This window comes from Scomber scombrus, chromosome 18, assembly GCF_963691925.1.
Source record: "Scomber scombrus chromosome 18, fScoSco1.1, whole genome shotgun sequence".
NCBI lineage: Eukaryota > Metazoa > Chordata > Actinopteri > Scombriformes > Scombridae > Scomber > Scomber scombrus.
In genome coordinates, this window is record NC_084987.1 from 1394233 (window position 1) to 1415524 (window position 21292).

General features: G+C 38.9%; 1 protein-coding gene across 2 annotated transcripts in view; it reads left to right on the plus strand.

Moving 5' to 3' along the window:
* Nucleotides 1-407: 407 nt before the first annotated feature.
* Nucleotides 408-21292, plus strand: part of LOC133999016 (NACHT, LRR and PYD domains-containing protein 12-like) — an 83677-nt gene continuing 62792 nt past the window's right edge. The window contains exons 1-6 of one of the 2 annotated variants that reach the window (XM_062438118.1): nt 408-502; nt 6668-6814; nt 9507-9626; nt 11638-11873; nt 12001-13789; nt 18508-18678. In XM_062438118.1, the coding sequence (XP_062294102.1) occupies nt 6699-6814; nt 9507-9626; nt 11638-11873; nt 12001-13789; nt 18508-18678 (2432 nt within the window). In that variant the 5' untranslated portion in view covers nt 408-502; nt 6668-6698. The remainder of the gene's footprint in view (nt 503-6667; nt 6815-9506; nt 9627-11637; nt 11874-12000; nt 13790-18507; nt 18679-21292) is intronic. The other variant, XM_062438119.1, reaches the window with a different exon arrangement.

A 21292-nucleotide genomic window follows, 5' to 3' on the forward strand; every position in this document is an offset into this window, starting at 1 on the left:
AACGTTAGCAATTGTTATTTTTAATTATTGAGTATTTTAAGCCTGTTGCTGGTTATTAAACTGACTAGCAGCTATTTTAAGTAGTGTGTGTTTATAAAAATCAGTTTGTATATAAGTTAAAGTTTTATTAGTTATACTGTGATCAACATATTTTGTGGGCTGACGCTTGTTTATATAATGTATGTATGTATTATTGATTTTTAATGATAATAAAAAAAGAGAGAAGAGAAAACATGACAAGATGTTAAGGAATAATGTAAGTTTTATTTTATTTAGTTTATTAAAATAATATTTCAATCAAATGATAATTTGTAAATATAAAACAACTGTGATTTTTTAAATGAAAAAAAGTATTTGATCTGTGTAATGATGGTTTTCCTCGCTTTGTGGTTACAAGGCCAGGTTCCTCCTATTCATCCTCTTCATCCTCTTCATCACCTGAGATCTTCATTCTTCAGCTCGGCTGGTTCCTGTAGTGAACATCACAGTTAGGACTGAAGTGGTGAGTCGACCCCTGAGCCTGTCAGAACAGTTTGATGTTTTGTTTCTTTTTTATTGAAAATTGAGTGTTTTGATATTATTATTATTATTATTATTATTATTATTATTATTATTATTATTATTATTTTGTTAGAATTTTTTGGGTTTAGAAAAGGGAAGAATAGGGTTGAAAGAACCACCTGTGGGGTAGAGACAACAAAAATAGGATTGATCAAAACTAAATAGAAATAAATAGTTTAATTATAGCCTAATTAATAAAACAAAACAAAACAAAAACATTTTAATCAAACAGAAATACATTTAACACTTAATATTAAAACTAAATTAATTCTAAAATAATATTAACACAAATTAGATACTTACCTGACAGGTGGACTCTTGATTACATTTTTTTTTTTTTAAGAAGGAAATGTTTATTTATTTTTTGTATTTATATTTATTTTTTACATATGTGGTATTGTTATTGTTATATGTGGTAAACGTTATCTTGAGAAAAAAAAAGAAAAGTAATTAATGACAGAATAAATAAGTGTTTTATGTTCCATTTCACCCGAGTGAGTCTTGTTCTTCTGAGACGCTGGTCCAAACTGTGTGTTGAGTCCTCTCGTTGTGTTATAGAGAGGCTCATTTAAAAACTACTTCTGGTTGTTACACAGAGGTTTAATGAATACATATATTACTGCAGCTTTAGAGATGATTAGAAACGGCTGATGAGCAAAGATGGATTTAATGAAGTCAGTGAGCGTTATACTTAAAGTCACATGAACGTGTGTTTTTCTTCACAATGGCTTGCCCTTGTTTGGATGTTAATGTTTTGGATGAAGAAGCTCTCATACTGAGCAGTGGAAGTTAATGTTACTCAGGAAATTTACCATAAAGACTAATAACAAACACTAAATGCAAGAATATACTACAACTATATGCGCAAATCTCTCTCTCTCTGTGTGTGTGTGTGTGTGTGTGTGTGTGTGTGTGTGCATTAATTACAGGGCGTGACCAGGGAAGTTGTTGAAGTTGTGCGCCAGTGATTTCAATACCAAATGTGATAGAGCTGTAAATAGTTCACACTTCAATTGCTGCGCATCCACATACACTCATATCCGTTATACTTATAGACTGATGATGTGGGTTTGGTAGAGGGGTGAGATGAAGTGGATGGAATAGAGGCTGAAGCCACGTCTGCCTGAGATGGTGAGGGTAAGGTCGGAGCCACTGGTGTCGGGATGGTGGTGGTGGGAGGGGATGAGGTAGAATACTGGGATAGGGATGAAGTGGGGTAGGGGACAGATAGAGCATTGACGCTTTCCTCCTCCTCCTCTTCCTCCGCATCGTTTCCCTCATCTAGTGCTTATACAGATATAAAACGTACAATTGTACAATAATGTGGATAAATTACATAGTCGACGGATTTGAGAAGGAATCAGATTTGAATCCGATTTCCCTGCAGTCTGAACACAGCCTAAATGTGTCCACTGCTGCCTCTGCAGTCAGGTCATGGAGTTAAAAATACAAACATCTGATGACTAAACACTTTAAACCAGATTAAAACTAAAACATAAAAGTGTGTCATAAAACTTTGGATTCAAACTGAATAAAATGTGAATATGTGACAGAGCTTCAGTCTGACAGAGACACGCTGACGCAGCCGCTGTACAACTATAAATAAACTGTTATAGAGAATATTTCTTTACTATTTGGCATTTTAACAGCCTGCATGTCAGACTTTGTGTTCTCAAACATGTAGAGGCACACAAATATATCAAGTTTTTATAAGACACACACACACACACACACACACACACACACACACACACACACACACACACACACACACACACACACACACACACACACACACACACACACACACGTGACTTCCAGTAAAGCAGAAAGGAGGAAGTTAAAGTTGAAAGTATTCAGTCAGACGCCATTTCACAGTCAGCAGAGCAGAAGGAGAAAACAAGTCTGAGGCAGGTGAGTGTTAATATCAGGACTGTAAATAATGATTACTGTCATTATTGATCAATCTGATGATTATTTTTAAGTTTCATTGTTTAGTTGATTAAACTGTCAGAAAAATATGAAATCACACAGTTTGAAGTCTTCAAAAGTAGTTTCCTGTTTTTCATTTCCTGGTTTCTGCGTCCTCACAGTGATGTAAACACTCAGCAAACTCTTGGATAAAAACATTGGGCCTCATTCACAAACAATGCTTATGCACAAAACTGTGCTTAAACTGTACGTACAGACGTTTGATGCACAAATCTGGCATTCATCAACATGTTCTCACCTATATCTGTTCGTACTCTGTGAATAAATGTAGAACTTCCTGCATGCGTACACACACATGATGGCAGGGCCGCAGTTCTCTACACCTTAATGCAACGTCTGTAATGATGCTAAGTTAAAATGCTTTATTACAAAATGTATACTGAATACAATAGTGAAATAATTCACTTATCCTCATCAGTTTATCTTCATTTTTCTGAAGCAAATGACACACACACTTTGGCTTCAAACTGAATAAAATGTGAATGTGTGACAGAGCTTCAGTCTGACAGAGACACGCTGACGCAGCCGCTGTACAACTATAAATAAACTGTTAGAGAAATATTTCTTTACTATTTGGCATTTTAACAGCCTGCATGTCAGACTTTGTGTTCTCAAACATGTAGAGGCACGCAAATATATCCAGTTTTTATAAGACACACACACACACACACACACACACATGTGACTTCCAGTAATGAAGGAAGGAGGAAGTCAAAGTTGAAAGTATTCAGTCAGACTTCATTTCACAGTCAGCAGAGCAGAAGGAGGAAAACAAGTCTGAGGCAGGTGAGTGTTAATATCAGGACTGTAAATAATGATTAATGTCATTATTGATCAATCTGTTATAGAGAAATATTTCTCTACTGTTTGGCATTTTAACAGCCTGCATGTCAGACTTTGTGTTCTCAAACATGTAGAGGATAAAAACTCTTCACCAAATATATCCAGTTTACAGCTGTAGATAACTCAATATTACACAATATGATAAATTAAATTTTCCTTACGTGTCCTCAAAAACACAAAACTCTAGAAACACAAGATAAAAGGCTTCATATGTCCAAAGTCTTCTTATCAATTCAGCATCAATATAATCCATAAATATAAACTGTATCTGCCTCATTATGACCAGACTTTGTTCCCTATGAGGACAACTGGTCCCAACAAGGTTAATGATTATACAAGAAACGGTCCCCATGAAGTAACAAATACACACATGTGACTTCCAGTAAGGGAGAAGAGGCCCCACAGTGGAGTTTTGGGGAACTCTTTATTTCTCCTTCCCTGTAGTCCCTGTCCTTTAAGTATGATTCATACCAGTTTAGTACTGTGCCAGAAAGTCCCACCTAGCCTTCCAGTTGATCTAGTAATATGTTGTGGTTGACAGCACTGAGATCCAGTTATACTAACACTGAAATTCTGACACTGTCAGTGTTTAAGCGTGAAAACCTTAACGAGAGCAGTCTCAGAGCTGTGGTTGAAATCCTGACTGAAGACATCAAAACTGTTGTTTAGTGCCAAGAAGTTGTTCAGCTGTTTGAAAAACTGCTTTTTCGATGTTTTTACTCAAAAGCAGGAGGTTTGATATGGGTCTACACTTGCTCATTAGTGAAGTGTCTAAATTGTTTTTCTTTACGAGTGGCTTGATGACGGCAGTTTTCAGGACCTTTGGAAAGACACTGAGAGAAGAGATGTGTTGAACATCTGTAGAAAATGTGCAGGCAGAGTATTTGGGCAGCAGGAGGATTTCAGATGTTTTATGATGTCCTCCAGGTTTTATAGTTGATTGGGTAACATTGTGTCATACTAGTTGAATTGATTTGAAGCGGACAAAGAGACATCACATATCCTGTTCCTGGTATGAAGGCACTGACTGTTTGTCTAATCTTCTGAATTTTGTCAGATTATCAATTCAGCATTAATATAATCCATAAAGATAAACTGTATCTGCTGCATTATGACCAAACTTTGTTCCCTATGAGGACTGCTGGTCCCAACAAGGTTAATTATTATACAAGAAACGGTCCCCATTAGTTAATAATTACACATACACACATGTGACTTCCAGTAAGGGAGAAGCAAGCAGACAGGTAGGGAGTAAAGGTGAAAGTCAGTCAGCGTTCATTTCACAATCAGCAGAGCAGAAGGAGGAAAACAAGTGTGAGGCAGGTGAGTGTTAATATCAGGACTGTAAATAATGATTACTGTCATTATTGATCAACTCCTAATGATGCATGAGGTAACACGCATAACTTAGAAATGTATCTGACGACCTGATTAACTCTCACTCGATCCGACATTATTATGAACACTGGCAGCTTGCAGTCTTTGGGTCTGTTTGATTAGCACACCTAGACTGCCCGATGGTGAAACAGAGCAGTTGATTAAACTGTGTCAGAAAAATATGAAATAACTAGGGATGCAACGGTACTCTGTAAAATATTGAACCGTTCGGTCCGCTCTGCACGGAACAATACGCCCTTATAGACCGGTTTTGCAATTCATTTTGCATTGATGCTTTACAGGCCACTGTGTGTGTGTGTGTGTGTGTGTGTGTGTGTGTGTGTGTGTGTGTGTGTGTGTGTCCGTCCAGGCAGGTGAAAAGCCTTCCCTGCGAGTTAATGTCCAATCACTGTTATGCCTCCACCCACTCACCCACTCACCCCCTCTCACACTGTTATAACTGGAGCTGGGTTCAAAGTGCAACTCACACAGAGAAGCGGAAAAAAGAAAACAAAGAGGCGTGGCTAGCACTAGCGGAGGAGTTGAGAGACAAAAGTTTGAAGAAGCACCTGCTTCATTCAAATCTCTGGTGTTGGTTCATTTCGGTTTTGCCGTTGAATACAACGACGAGACAGAAATTTTACTGTCTGCAAACACAGACATCCCAACTCTCCCGGAAGTTTCAGGAGTCTCCCGACTTGATAGCGGCTCCCTGATGCCCGAAAATGAGATACAATCTCCCGGAATCTGGATCGAGCGAGCAAGAGTGCGCTGTAGAGAGTGACTGCGCGCATGTGTGTGTTTGTCAGGTAGGGAGCTCCGGTCCTCTGAAATGAGGCCAACGCGGAAGTAACTTAAAACTGCATTCTATCAAAAGGCCACCAGGGGGCGACCGTTTTGGTGTCAAAAGGACTTCCGTCTCTATACAAGTCAATGGAGAATTCACCAACTTCTCACTTGATTTCTAACCTCAGTAAACGTTTTCAAAATGTGTTTATGGTCTCAATCGCTAGTTTAAAGCCTTCTTCAATGCAGTATGATGTTCATTTGGGACATTTTGGCCTCCCTGATTTTATATGTGACGATAAAGCAGGGTATGCATTAGGGCGTGGCTACGTCGTGATTGACAGGTTGATTGGTTCACAGGTTCAGGAGGGCGCCTCATGCTCCTCCTGATGCCCATATAAGTAGAATCCGTTTTTTAATTTTTCCCAGCATGCACCTGAAATTTTCAAGATGGTGCTGCTCAGATCCGATACTATTGGCCTCCGAGCAGCAGTCCACAAACCAATGGGTGACGTCACAGATGTTACGTCCACTTCTAATATACAGTCTATGGTGTTTGTGTGATTATCAATGCAGCGCGTACGAGAGCACAACGTCCGTATAGCTCTGTGTTGCAGCTTATTAGACCAATCACCCCCCCCAACCGGACCGCACCCCCCTTCCCCGACACCCAGTGTCCCAAGTATTCAAAGAATAAGAGGCATAAAAAAAGTTGTTCTCTTTACGCACAAAACGCGTACCGAAACCGTGGCCCAAAAACCGAGGTACGGACCGTATCGTGGGTTACCTGTGCCGTTGCACCCCTAGAAATCACACAGTTTGACGTCTTCAAAAGTAGTTTCCTGTTGTTCTTTTCCTGGTTTGTGCGTCCTCACAGTGATGTAACGTGACTCACTGCTGCCTCTAAATAGAGAGAAGTCACAGTTAAGAAGCACACACATGTTTATCTGAAGTCTGTTTGTTGGATTTAAACCAGAGTCAAAGTTTCTCTTTGTGATGACTAGAAAACACACATGGTTGTAGTTAAAGTCATGTAAACTAATAAGAAGCTACTAAGTTGAGAGGCAGGACTGGGTTTATTATACTGTGTATGTGTGTGTGTCTCCAGTGTTACTGGTTTACCTCTCAGACTCCAGAAGATGAAGAAAGAGGAGGACGAGGATGACGGAGTCTCCAGCTGTGTGTCTATGAAGAGTGACCGGTCCAATGATCATCCTCCAGAGTTCAGTAATGAACCTGGACCCTCAGACACAAAGTAAGAGACTGTTCTACTGTTAACTACAAACATCACTGACTGACAACACACACTCTACTCACGCCCGCCGATAGGGGGGGACAAACGGGTCTGTTGTCCCGGGCCCAGGGTAGGAGGGGGCCCAGAACTGGGCCCACATTAAATTATGGAATCATTTTTTTAAAAATAGGCCTATTTGTGGAAAGAAAATGTAATATTTGAGTTACATAAAAGCTTTTAATTGTTTTCTTCCTAATCGCTCTTGAAATAGTGGTCAAGAACCCCCCCACCCCCAACACAAAAATGGTTTGGCCGCTGATCAAAATTTGATGTTGTCATTTGAAGTTCAGTACGCTAAAAATGTCCGGTCAGCACAAGTCCGGTCCTCAGAAAAGTAAAGAAAAGAGAAGAAGAGAAGAAGAAAATAGAGGCCTTAGAGATTTTCTAAACAAATATTTTAAAAAGGTGGTGACGGTGAAGCTGGAACTAGTAAAGTCAACGTAGAGCAAGGCAAGAAACAGCGCAGCCACCGTTTACCGGCAGCCTTGTAACGTGACCTAACAGGTCAGCTCTAATGTTAACGTCCATTAGCTTGTATAAAAGCCTGACACAACACAACACGTTATCTTTGACAGAAACAGTTGAGTTTGGTAGCTCCGTCAGAGAGGAGAGAGATGCAGCTGCAGTCAGGTGACCGAGAGAGTGATGCGGGAGAGCTGCCCCGCAACGGAGGGACAGAGTCAGGCTACCGGTGAGAGAGAAGAGAGTCACAGTGGAGTGGGAGGGGCTCGCTGCCCCGTCAGAGAGTCAGAGCAGGATGGATCAGAGACTGATCAGATATTTAATATCAGCGATCCTGCATTATGGCCCAATAAAATGACTGAGTCTGATAGAGTAGGAGTAGGAAGAGCAGAGGAGAGGCAGTGTTGGGGAGACTTAAACTACATGTAGTTGAACTACATAGCTTAACTACAATTAGCTGTAACTTGCTGGTAGTTAAACTACATTCATATGTTGTGCTGCGTCAAGTATTTCAAATACTTTTTGGGTCATTTTTTGGAGTTAAACTCAATTTACAAACTACAATTTTGGTCAATAACATGAAATATTATTATTTTATTTTTTGAAGATTTTGTTGGCATAGACGCCTTTATTTAGCAGCGTATATGACATGTGCTCTAACCACTCGACCACCTGCACATGAAATATTTTTTATTAAAAAAAGACCTATATAATATACATTCTATTTTACCATTATTGTGATCCAGAACTCTCTTTGATAAAATGCATGAATCATGTCATGACATGCCAACATTGTTGTTCAAGACACAGCGATCTAGAATATGTCTGCCTCTTTGTATTTTTTATTACATTTTTTGTTGACTGATTTACATTTCTGATTTACATGTGGGTATTGGGGTAGGCTTTTCATTTTCTCTATATATTACCCAACATGTCTATATATTACCCAACATGTCTATCGATTACCCAACATGTCTATAGATTACCCAACATGTCTATAGATTACCCATCATGTCTATAGATTACCCAACATATCTATAGATTACCCAACATGTCTATAGATTACCCATCATGTCTATATGTTACCCAACATATCTATAGATTACCCAACATGTCTATAGATTACCCATCATGTCTATAGATTACCCATCATGTCTATAGATTACCCATTATGTCTATATGTTACCCATCATGTCTATAGATTACCCAACATGTCTATAGATTACCCAACATGTCTATAGATTACCCAACATGTCTATAGATTACCCATCATGTCTATAGATTACCCATCATGTCTATAGATTACCCATTATGTCTATATGTTACCCATCATGTCTATAGATTACCCAACATGTCTATAGATTACCCATCATGTCTATGGTGAACCTACAGTATGTTGACCAGCTTATTTTTCTTTAAAAAAATAAAACTGAGTTGAGAGGCATATTTCTGCTGGCATGTGAATTTTTTGTAGGCTATTATATTTAGTTTCATATACATCACATGTTGATTTATTTAAAGCTGAGTTAAATGAGTATAATGAGTATAAGTAGTTGCTAAAGCTACTTTTTTTAGCTTTATTTCTCTAGGGGTAGAAATGTAGTTTGTTCAAACTACTGCCAGGCTGAACTACATGTAGTTTTATAAGGTATGCTTGCAAAGTAGCTTCACCAACACTGAGAAGAGGAAGAGCAGAGGAGAGAAGAGGAGAGAAAGAGCAAGGGAAAAGGAGAGATCCGGGTGCGTGGGGGCCCATCTAAGATTATCTCGTCCTGGGCCCAGGCAAGACTGTCAGCTGGCCTGACTACTACAACCATCTCCATCATTTATTAGTGAGAGTCTGAAGATCTTCTGCAGCAGATTCAGTCATCTAAATATAAAATATCAGCTGATGTGTTTATCAAAGCCGTGCAGCTCATAGAAATGTGTGTAAATCATACAGTCAGACTACATGCATGCATCAGACTCTGCAAACACACTGTGAGTTTACAGATTAATTCAGTTTATATATAAAGTTCAAATCTCTTTACTCTCACATCTGTTTTCATCTGTATACAAATAAAAATAACTGAAATATAAACAAAATGAGCTGTTGTGATGAACTAAATAGTGCTAATATGACATGTTACATGTGTTTATATCTGCTCTTTACAAGAAGTAATGATGTATGTATCATATTTGTTGTTTCCAGACATCAGAACCACAGACAGAGAGCAGAGTCTGTAATATCCAGCTGTGTGTCTATGAAGAGTGACTGGTCCAATGATCAACCTCCATTCTTCAGTAATGAACCTGGACCCTCAGACACAAAGTAAGAGACTGTTTCTACTGTAAACTGACCTGAAGATGATTCAGTGAGATGCTTTCATGAAGGTTGTAGTTTAGATATGAAGGAAAGAAATAATGAAGTAGCTTCCATTCAGCTGTAATTTACAACAGATCTTCATGTTCATGTTAACCAGAGACAGAGACAGGGCTGGTATTGCTGTTTGATTTTAATAAATGTAAAGTAGCAGCAGGTAACCCAGGGTGATATTTACTATACATACGTTAAACAAATTAAAAAAATTAAATGTTAAATTGGTCGCTGAGTGTAAAGCTACATATTTAGAAGATAGATGCTCTGCTGTGACTAAGGCAGTTGTAATCTTCGCTCTGGAGCTGTTAATAAGTCACTTTATTAACATTTAATGTTTTTTCAGGCAAGAAAGTAGCTATATGTTCTCAATGTGGTCAGTTTAACCAAATAACGCCTGTTTGTAAATCTGTTTTTGGACATGTGAAACAATTTTCGCTGCCACACGTTTGTCTAAATGTTAAGTGAAGCTTCATGTTTTTACTGGACAGAACAACAGTTCTGCCTCTAGGCTCTATATGTACAGATATCACCAGCTTTACATAAATATAAATGTATTATTTAAGTAAGCATCCTAGTGGCCAAGGCTGAATATATACAATAATCACTGCATTTCAATAACATTACGACCGCCAACATGCAGACTCTAGAGGCACTGCAGCGATCTACCAGACCGTCATTCACAAATTCTTATGCCCAAATTTCGATTTTATGAAGTAAACCTACTGCCCAGATCCCAAAACTGCAAAATAAGTGCCTCAGATGAATGAATATTATTTAACACACTGATTAAGAGTGAACACAGGCGGGGGTCCAGGATTCCCTCCAGAGAAACACGACATCAGGGGTGATTCCCATCTGATGATGTTTTGACCGCCGTAACTGACAGAGGAAAAGATCATAACAATATAAAGAGCAGAATGCATCCATTTGTTTAATGAAGTTACTTAAAATATCTTGTGTCCACTGCTAGTTTATTTCTCTGTTTCAGTTACATATTTTTTTTATATGCTGCACTAGCAAAATGTTGTCATAGTCTGGTGGGTGTGTTGGAAAGCTAAACTTCTGATATCGGGAGGATTATTAATTACAGAAGCGCGTTGCTGTCACGCCAGAAAAAGAGTAAAACATCAGTAAAGCAGTAAGTTTTAACGTGATATTGAGTTTTATTCTTTTTTCTTACATGACAGCAATAGTATATGCTTCCATCGCCACTGCTGTTGTTCTGTCCAGTAAAAACATGAAGCTTCACTTTACATTCAGACCAACATGTGGCAGCTACAACTGTTAGATTTCATCTGTGAGACTAAAGGAAATTATAGAGGAGACCAGGGTTCGTTGTCAAATTCATTAGTTGTCAGTCTTTAAAGGGCGATGTTAAAAATAATAAGTAATTTCTGAAGTAAACACAAAAAAAGGACTTATAGGAATTATTTTTCTCTATGTTTATGTTTGTGTATGTTCATATTAGAGCTAGCAGAGTCGGCTCAGTAACAGCTGAGGTGACCACCTGGTTCACATATTTTCTAAATATTTAGCTTCACATTTGGTGACCGATTTAACATTTAGATTTAGATTCATTTTTAACAATTATATATAACATGTTGTTTTACATGAATTTCTGTTTCAAAAGAACAAAATATTAACTAAATATTCAAAAAACATATCAGCTATAAAACTGTAACCGAGATTTTACAATCGGTGCCCCATAGCCTGCAGTTTCTTTTCTCTGCCTTTGTTGGTATATTGTTGTGTCTGCCTAATTACTTTTGAGCTCTGGTAATTTATGTATATAGTATTTTATTCTTAATTGAATGTGTTGAATCTCAGCGCCTGAAGAACAAGAACAGTCTAAATACTGACAGTCTGGACTGTTTATGTGGGGAAAGAGCTGCATGCAGCATGTGAGCTGTCGGTTGGCCTCCACTAATGTCATGTGACATAAAGAATGTGTTCATGTCCACAGAGAGAGGAAGAGGAGGACTGTTTCTGTGGAGGAGCAGCTGTCCTGCTGTTCTTTGTGTCAGGACGTCCTGAAGGATCCAGTCTCTACCAGCTGTGGACACTGGTTCTGCAGACAGTGCATCACCTCATACTGGGACCAGTCTGCTTCATCAGGAGACTCCTCCTGTCCCAAGTGTGCAGAAAGATCCAGAACCAGACCTGGACTGCAGACAGACAGTCAGACCAGCACTGTACAAAGTAAGACTGAAGATCTGTCTGCTGATGTCATCATCTCTGAAAACAGGAATCTACCTCCTCTATCCTGCTGAACATTAACAGTCACTCTGATTTCTGTTTAATTCTACCTTTTTTTCTTCTCTTTCAGCAGAAAGTGGTCTGCTGGAGGTTTTAGATGAACATCAGATCAGTCTGAACAGCACATGTGAATGTGTGACTCAAGGAACTGAAGAAGCAGGAACTAAAATTCGCCTCAAACGCATCTACACTGAGGTCTACATCACAGAGGAACAGAGTGAAGAGGTTAATAACCAACATGAGGTGTGGCAGCTTGAAACAGCTTCCAAGATAAAGACCCTCCATGATGCTCCAATCAAGTGTCAGGACATCTTTAAAGCCTTACCTGACCAACAGAAACACATCAGAGTGGTTCTGATGAATGGCGTCGCTGGTGTTGGAAAAACCTTCTCAGTGCTGAAGTTCACTCTGGACTGGACACAGCGCTCCAACAACCAAGATATCAGTCTGCTGATTCTGTTCTCGTTCAGGGCGCTGAACTTGATCAAAGATGAGCAGTACAGTCTGATCATGCTGATCCATGAATTCTATCCAAAATTACAGAAGCTCACAGCAGAGAAGCTCGCTGTCTATAAAGTTCTGTTCATCTTTGACGGCCTGGATGAAAGCAGACTCTCACTGGATTTCAACACCAGAGAAGTCGTGACTGATGTCACACAGAAGTCATCAGTCAGCGTGCTGTTGAAAAGCCTCATCAAGGGGAAGCTTCTACCTCTGGCTCTCATCTGGATAACTTCCCGACCTGCAGCAGCCAATCAGATCCCTCCTTCATGTGTTAGCAGGGTAACAGAAGTACGAGGCTTCACTGACGCCCAGAAGGAGGAGTACTTCAGGAAGAGATTCAGTGATGAAGAGCAGTACAGCACAATCATCTCACACATCAAGACATCCAGGAGCCTCCACATCATGTGTCACATCCCAGTCTTCTGCTGGATCACTGCTACAGTGCTGAAGGACATGTTGACTCCAGACCAGAGTGGAGAGCTGCCCAAGACCCTGACTGACCTGTACTCACACTTCCTGCTGGTTCAGACAAAGAGGAAGAAGAACAAGTATGATGAGGGACATGAGACGAGTTCACAGGACCTAAAGAAGGCTGACAGGGACCTTCTTCTGAAGCTGGGGAGGCTGGCGTTTGAACAACTGCAGGAAGGAAACATCATGTTCTACCAAGAAGACCTGAAGCAGTGTGGTCTTGATGTCGCAGAGGCTGCAGTGTTATCAGGATTTTGTACACAGATCTTCAAAACAGAGAAACTCCAGAAGAAAGAAGTCTACAGCTTTGTTCATCTGAGCGTTCAGGAGTTTCTGGCTGCAGTCTACATGTACCACTGTTACACCAGCAGGAACACAAAGGTACTGAAAGACTTCCTGGGACAAGACTACAGGTACTCCTCTCTGGATGACTTCCTGAACGGAGCAACAGAGAAATCTCTCCAAAGTAAAAATGGCCACCTGGACCTGTTTGTCCGCTTCCTTCATGGCCTCTGTCTGGAGTCCAACCAGAGTGTCTTAGAAGACCTGCTGGGTCAGACAGAGAACAGTCCAGAAACCATCCAGAGAGTCACCAACAACCTGAAGAAGATAAACAGTTTGGATATCTCTCCTGACAGAAGCATCAACATCTTCCACTGTCTGATGGAGATGAACGACCGCTCAGTACATCAGGAGATCCAAGAGTTCCTGAAGTCAGAGAACAGATCAGAGAAGAAACTCTCTGTGATCCACTGCTCAGCTCTGGCCTACATGCTGCAGATGTCAGAGAAGGTTCTGGATGAGTTGGACCTGGAGAAGTACAACACATCAGTGGAGGGACGACAGAGACTGATCCCAGCTGTGAGGAACTGCAGAAAGGCTCGGTAAGTCCAGATGTGATTAACATTATAAATCAGTGTAGATTAGTAGTTTAGTTCTTTAAATATAAATAATATATTGGATCATATATTGAGAATGTCGGGTTTCTATGTGTAGTGTCTAAGTGTATCGAGGTAACTGTTGTGTTAAATTAATGTTAAATACTTTGTTGTTCAAAAGGTTTTGGAGTCTCAGAATATTCAGTCAGAAATCATCAGGAGTCATCCAGCTGAGTGCAGTAGAGTTTTATTTCAGCAAAACTTGGAACCAAAACACAGACAGAGTCTATGCAGAAATGATACAATGGCTCTGAGATAAAAGTTTCTTTTTATACCAATAATATTGCTGACCAACGTGGGAAAGTGTCAACTCCCCTACAGCTGAGTGAATTTCAACCAATCAGCTTTCTTTCAAAACATGATCTCATCTTCTTGGTACCTATTACTATGGTGGTACAGCTTCTTGGTTTTTGGTGACTGCTGCACCCAACTCTTGGTTTTATCAGGACTTATTCTGGACTTGAGATTCTTCATTCATCAGCAGTTTTGAAGTTTTCCCACAGGTCATTCAGCTACTGTTCAGTTGCTTCAAACAGCATCCAATACAGGCCTGATCAACTTTAATACTGTTCAGTTACTTTTCTTACTGCATACTTAATAATAAAAATGTGGTATATTTAATCACATACATTTAACATAATGCTCTCAGTTTTGATTATCTTTAGCAAATAATGGTCAACAATCTAGTTCCCTTTTAGGAGATCGTTTTGATTGTTTCTAGCTGTTAAGTTAATGAATTTTATTTATTTCTAGTAATTGTTGGATTTTACAGTTTTTTCTTGTACTTGTCTTTGAGTGTTGGAGGCTTCATTCAAACCTGGTAAAACACATGAAGGACTTTAGAGGTTGTGGTTGAGGTTTCATTACAGCAGCATTTTATCACAACATATATCAGTATTTAACAGTTATCAGTGAATGCAGTAAAGTTATTATTACATGAAAAAGTTCAATAGTTTATAATCAGACACTGTTTTTACCACTATGATTTTAAATAAGAGTTTAATAAGATCTGTATCATTTTCCAAAGAAGATTTCTGAAGTCAGAGGATTGCTTTCATTGTTATTTTTTTTTCTTAATGTTTTTTTCCTCAGGTGTTTTCTACGTTGTTGTTGTTGTTGTTGTTGTTGTTGTTGTTGTTGTAGAGAAGAGTAGTAGCAGGAAATGCACAGAGGTGTGATGAATGTATAAGAGCAGAATGGTAGAATTCAGCCTGTTAGTCACAGAGTTTGTCACAGTACAGAAATATGTGTAATTAAGCACTGAGCCAAATTTGGATGATTCAAAAAATCAAAATGTTGGAAAAATAATCATAGTCAATAATCAATAGTATTCTCTGCTCTGAAACTCTGGAGGAACTGAACAGAGTTAACAACACTAGTCTTTAAAATAGGCTTTGTTTGTAGGTGTAAGGCAGCAACATGGATGATATTATAAATATAAACTGTGTGGGACATATTTTGTAGGTAAATGTGGATTTAATTCAGTAAAAATGTTTAAATAATAAATAATAATAATAAAATGTATTTATATAACACTTTTCACAGACAAATGTGATAATGTGCTTTACCAGAGTAAAGTTAATACAACAGACACACACAATGACACTACACACAGATACACACATTCACAAGGCAGAAACAATAATAATATGTTCATTAAAAATTAAGATTAAAATAAAGATGAAATGTTGAGAGCCTGAAGTCAAAAGGTTACCCAAACACCTGTATGAACAGATGTGTTTACAGTTGTTTTCTAAATGCATCAAATGAATGAACAGACTGTAGTGATGCAGGCAGAACATTTCACAGCTTCATAAGCTCGATCACCCCTAGTCTTTAGGTGCTTGGAACAAAGAGCAGATTTAGTGTGTTTGACCTGAGGGAGCGAGCTGATGATTAGATGTGTTAGAGATCAGCCACATACGGAGGAGCCTGACCATGTAGTGCTTTAAAGGTGAGAGTGAAGATCTTAAACTGTATTCTAAATGCAACAGGAAGCCAATGTAGTGATTTATGAACAGGGGTGATATGAGCTCATCTATGTGAGCTGGTGAGAAGTCTTGCTGAAGCATTTTGGATCGTTTGCAGACGATCAAGGGCAGAAACACTCAGGCAGGAAAATGGTGAATTACAATAAATACATGAATAAGCATCACTAGCTCGGTTTCTGGAATTACAGATCTTAGTTTATTGATGTTTCTCAAATGGAAAAAACAGGATCTGGTCAGCTGCTTAACACTGGTGTCAAATGATGTGGATTGGTCAAATGTTACACCTAGATTACACAGACTGATGAAAAAGGTCCTTAATGATTAATAATCACAGGGTCAGTCTGTTCAGCATTGAGCTGAAGGAACTTTGCTTCTGTCCAGTTTTTATTGGTTTTAAGACATTCAAGAAGCTTTGTTAGCCTGAAAACCTAACTGGATTTAAGTGAGAGGTGGATTTATATGTAATCTGAATAAACATTATAAGCAACATCAAATCTGCTTATGATCTGTCCCAAAGGCAGCAGATATAGAGAGAAAAGTAGGGGCCCTCAAACTGAACCTTATGGGACACAACAAGGATCAGACATAAAATCACCAATAGAGACGGTAAAATTCCTGCCATTAAGATATGATTTAACACTCCAACACTGTGTCTGATATGCCCACCCAGTCACGTAACCTCTCTATCAGAATAGCGTGATCAGCAGTATCGAAGGCAGAACTGAGGTCAAGTAAAATCAGCACAGTGCAATCATCTGCATCACAGGACTAGAGACGTCATTAGAGACTCTCAGAAGGGAAGTTTTCTGCTTTATTCTAAAACCTGACTGAAATGTATCATAGATATTACGTCTCTCCAATGCAGTAAGTTGATTTGCAACCATCTAAAACTTTGGATGAGAATAGGAGTTTAGATATTGACCTGTAACTTTTAGGCAAAGCAGGATTTGAGTTTGGTTTTGTTTCAAATTGTCTGGACAGCTTATTTAATATAAGAAGGGAGACAACCTGAAGACACTGAAGAATTTACAATGTTCACTACAGCAGGGCCGATGATTGGTCAGCTTTTAAAAATAGAGAGGAATGTATTATATCCATTGGGCAGAAAGATTACTTTGTTCTACTAATCAAAGCCATCAGATCCTGCAAACTGATCTGCTGGTCAGGATAGTCACAGGATGAATACTGGACCTGATAGCTTTAACCTCAACAAATAAAGAAAGAAACTTGTTGCAGTCGTCACTAGATAAGTACGGCAACATAGACTGAAGCGGAGAAACAATGTGGTTCATGGAATTATTTTTGAAGAAGAAATTAAATTTGCAAAGTAAGCAGACCAAGCATCCCAATCACTATAATCAGTCATCCATGGAGAAGTCTGACAGACAGCTCTTGCCTTACTCTTGCCTCTTGTCTTATAAGGTGCAACCATGTCCAGCAACTTGGAGCAATGCTCATTAAAAGTTGCTCTCTCCTGTTCTTTTAGTGATTAAAGCGGGAACGCTGTGTTCATGTAAGGAGAGATCAAAGATAATACATTTATGATCAGTGATCAGGAGGTCCTCATATCAGCCCCAAAATAAAAACAAGGTCCAACGTGTGAGTGACACTTAAAACATGTTTGAAATTTAAAAAGTCTGTAATATAAATAAAGTCAGAGGCAGTACAGTCAGATGCATCAACATGCAGGTTAAAATGACAGAGTAACAGCACTTTGTCCAGTTTAAAAATAGAAGTTAAAAACTGACCTGCTGGAACAGGAGGTTGATACAAAGAAATCCATGATTTCCCTTATTTACACGTTTTAAAGAGATCTTTTATACATTAAAGGTCAATATTATATCTTTAATGCTGAAACCCTGATAACATCTTTCTGATGACATCATGCTGAAAATAATTCAACCTTTTTAGTTTGTTAATTGTGTTTCTAATGAATCAGTTTTTCAGAATCACAGAAAAGAAAGTCGACAACTAAACATCTAAATATATAATTACATTTATATTTAATTATGTACAGGTGTAATATTGTCAAATCATTTGTTTGTGTTTGTCATCAGTCAGTAAATGTAGCTGCTTATGGATGTGAACCTGACAGCAGCAGGTAGCAAAGAGAGATGATCTTTATCAACTGGAACTGTTCACTGAGCTGAACTGAGTCTAAATATCCTGCAGTCACATTAAACATAGTGGACAGTAAAAGTGGTTTTCTAATCAAGATGTCCTCATGTTAACTTTGTGGAGACAGACATGGGATCAGATCACACAGACACACTGTGCACATTATAGAAGCCTCAATGTAACTCCATGTTCTCTCCTTCATCTGCAAGATTAAAGCAAAACAAAGATTAAAAGTCTGCAGGTCTGAGAGAGAGTGATGAGAATGATTGTTTCATTTAAACACACTGAGATACAATTAGCTGAACTGGGAGTGTTCTGGTAGCTTACTGGTTAAGACACATATCTTATAACTACAATGTCAGTGGTTCAGTTCCAGCAGTGGAGCTTGGCTGCATGTTATTCTCTGTCTCTCTCTTCTTGTTTCCTGTTTATCTCTCAGCTGCTTTTCATTAAAGGATTTATTAACTTCAAACTGTTTCATCATCAAATGCATGAAGTAAATATAAAGTGTCCTCTTTCATGATAACATATGTTGTAATATATGTGTCATTACAGACTTTCTCGCTGTTATCTCAGAGACACTGACTGTGAAGTATTGGCCTCAGCTCTGAAGACCAACCCTCATCTGACAGATCTGGACCTGAGCTACAACGTCCTGACTGATTCACACATGAAGCTTCTGTGTGCTGGACTGGAGAGTCCAAACTGTAAACTGGAGACTCTGAGGTCAGTTCACTGACTGAAGCTTTGATAGATTTGTTTCTATATATTCAATTAAAATCCTTCACTGAAGTTTCAAATGTTTGGTTCATAGATATATTCAAATATATTCAACAACGACCGTTTATTCTATAACTGAGACGAGACGATGACGAGACGGCACCAATGTCCTTAAACACTGACTGTGACTAAATTAACACGCAGACTAAATCTACTTCATTAAATAAAAACTTAAATAAACATATTAAATAGTTTCTCTCCTTCTAAATTACAATCCAAACAGTGCATTCATTGGATGTGTGTTAGTTTAGCTTCCTGTGCTCGTGCATGGTGACGTGTGTGACTCTGTGAGGAACAGCGTTACCCGGGCAACGCTCCATCCTCTGCCCGGTGTCCTCCTACCCCACCGGGAGCGTTACAGCAGTGGAGGTAGTCAGGGCAACAACCCACCTTTTAAATTAAGTTGCTCTGTTCATACAGTAATTACAGCAGCCCAATCAAATCTGAACGAGTGTCTCTAGGTTACCGTAATTACTGTAGTAGCAGCGCAACTAAACAGTCCCATTTTGTTAACTTGCTCAAATTTAGTTGATTTGGTCTTTTTCTCTGATTTTTGTGCTTCTATTGTGGGTCAGTAGCTACGTAGATAAATGCTGTCTTTATCTGTTTTATTCGTGTTTGTTGCTGAAATACGATCGGGAGGCTGCACAGGTTGTTTTATTTTGACAGTTGACAGGAAGTTTTATGCTGATTCTGTGTCTGACTTCCTGTCTGGTGTGATCTGCTCTGTTGAGCTTGACGTTTTCTCTGATGACAGCAACAGTAGGAAGAAAAAGACGACTGGATATTTGGTCCCATTTTCTAAATATGCAAATCAGAAGATGTTTAATATCTGGATGTATTTCTGTGACTAACAGACCAGACGCCTTTAATCATTCAACATGTGAAGCTACTTCATCATTATAACAAATCTGGTGAGATGAGTGAGAAAAAGACTAAAATTACATCTCTTGGTTAGACTAGATCTGGTCTAACCGAGGTCTCCAACTCTGCATGTTTTAGGTTTCTCTCCACTCTAACTCACCTGATTCTATTTATTAACTCATTATAAAGCAGCTGAAGCTCGTCAATGGGCTTGATAACGAGTTAATGATCAGAATCAGGTGTGTTAGAGAGAAACCTAAAACATGCAGTAGCTCTCCAGGAGCAGAGTTAGAGACCACTGTACTAGATTAACTGAAATGTTAATTAAGATTAATCTGCTAAAATGAGTTCCATGGACTAAAACTAGACTAAATTACTTTGGGTTTTCTTTTGACTAAAATCTGACTAAAATGCCAAGACCTTAGTCGACTAAAATGTGACAAAAAAGTCTATAGTGGACTAAATATGATAAAAACTAATAAGGGCATTTGACACAGGACTAATCCTAAAACTAAGTTAACACTAGACCTGAAGTTTAAATCTGAATCTAAAATAACACAAAGATTTGTGACCTCAGATTTAATCCATGAAGTTAATTTCCCCAGATTATTGTTCAGTGTTTCTCTTTTAGTTTTAGGGCCGACTAGAAGGATCTCAGTTTTGTCCTCATTTAACTTTAGGAAATGATTGTTTATCCATGTATTTATTGCCAGGAGACAGGAAGTAATGAAGTTTATGGCTGTATCAGTTGTGTATCATCTGTGTAACTATGGAAACATTATGTTCTCTGATGATGTCACCAAGTGGCAGCATGTACAGTGAGAATAATAAAGCAAAGAGGCAGCTCCTTCCTCCGTCACATGATCTCCAAGACTGACATGAAAGGAATTTATTTGCACTGAAACTAAACTATCTTTTCAAGTATCTTACTAATAAATGAAAGGTTGGATATCGGCCTGCAGCTGGACAGAGCGTTACCATCTAGGTTGGGTTTTTTAGTAAAGCTTTAACCAGTGGCGGCCGGTCAATGCGGGGCGCTGGGGCGCCGCCCCCATCAAATATCTGGCCAAAATCTACTTAAACATATTAAACATAAGTGAATTAGAAAATGCTAAATAATTATGAAATAAATAGTATTTGTTAGCAAGATGGTCCTGTTAGCCTCTAAGCACCTGTCATCATTCATTTTAAATCGATTCCAAATGGTATTTTATTAATTTCTATATGTACTTCCTGTATGCGGGGCGCCGGACTAATGGAAGTCAATGCAAGCCCTCAAACTTTTGACAAGCATGTGACCTGAGGCTGCTCTCTCATTGGCCTGCGTCACGTTTCCCACGGGGCGCAGCTCAGTGCGCCCCGGACACGCCCACTTTTATTGGCAGCAAATTGTTGGTGTTTCATGTTTTTTAATCTACTGTGATTGGACAGTTCCGGCTGTCATTCACGCCTTCCCGTCAGCTGCTGTCACCCAAACTCCTGCTGACGGTAGGTTCAGGAGATGACGTTAAAGTGGAGCCGCGGAAATTAAAGAAGATTATTTTGTAATTTCTCTACAAAAAACTAATTTCACAAGACTTTCACTAGAAGAGAGAAAGAGGATAAAGCAGCAGCAGGTGATGGAGGAGCTGAGAGTTTCTCCTGCTGCTGTTATGATAAACGGAGCTGGCTAGCTGGATGCAGTGTGAGTTATTCC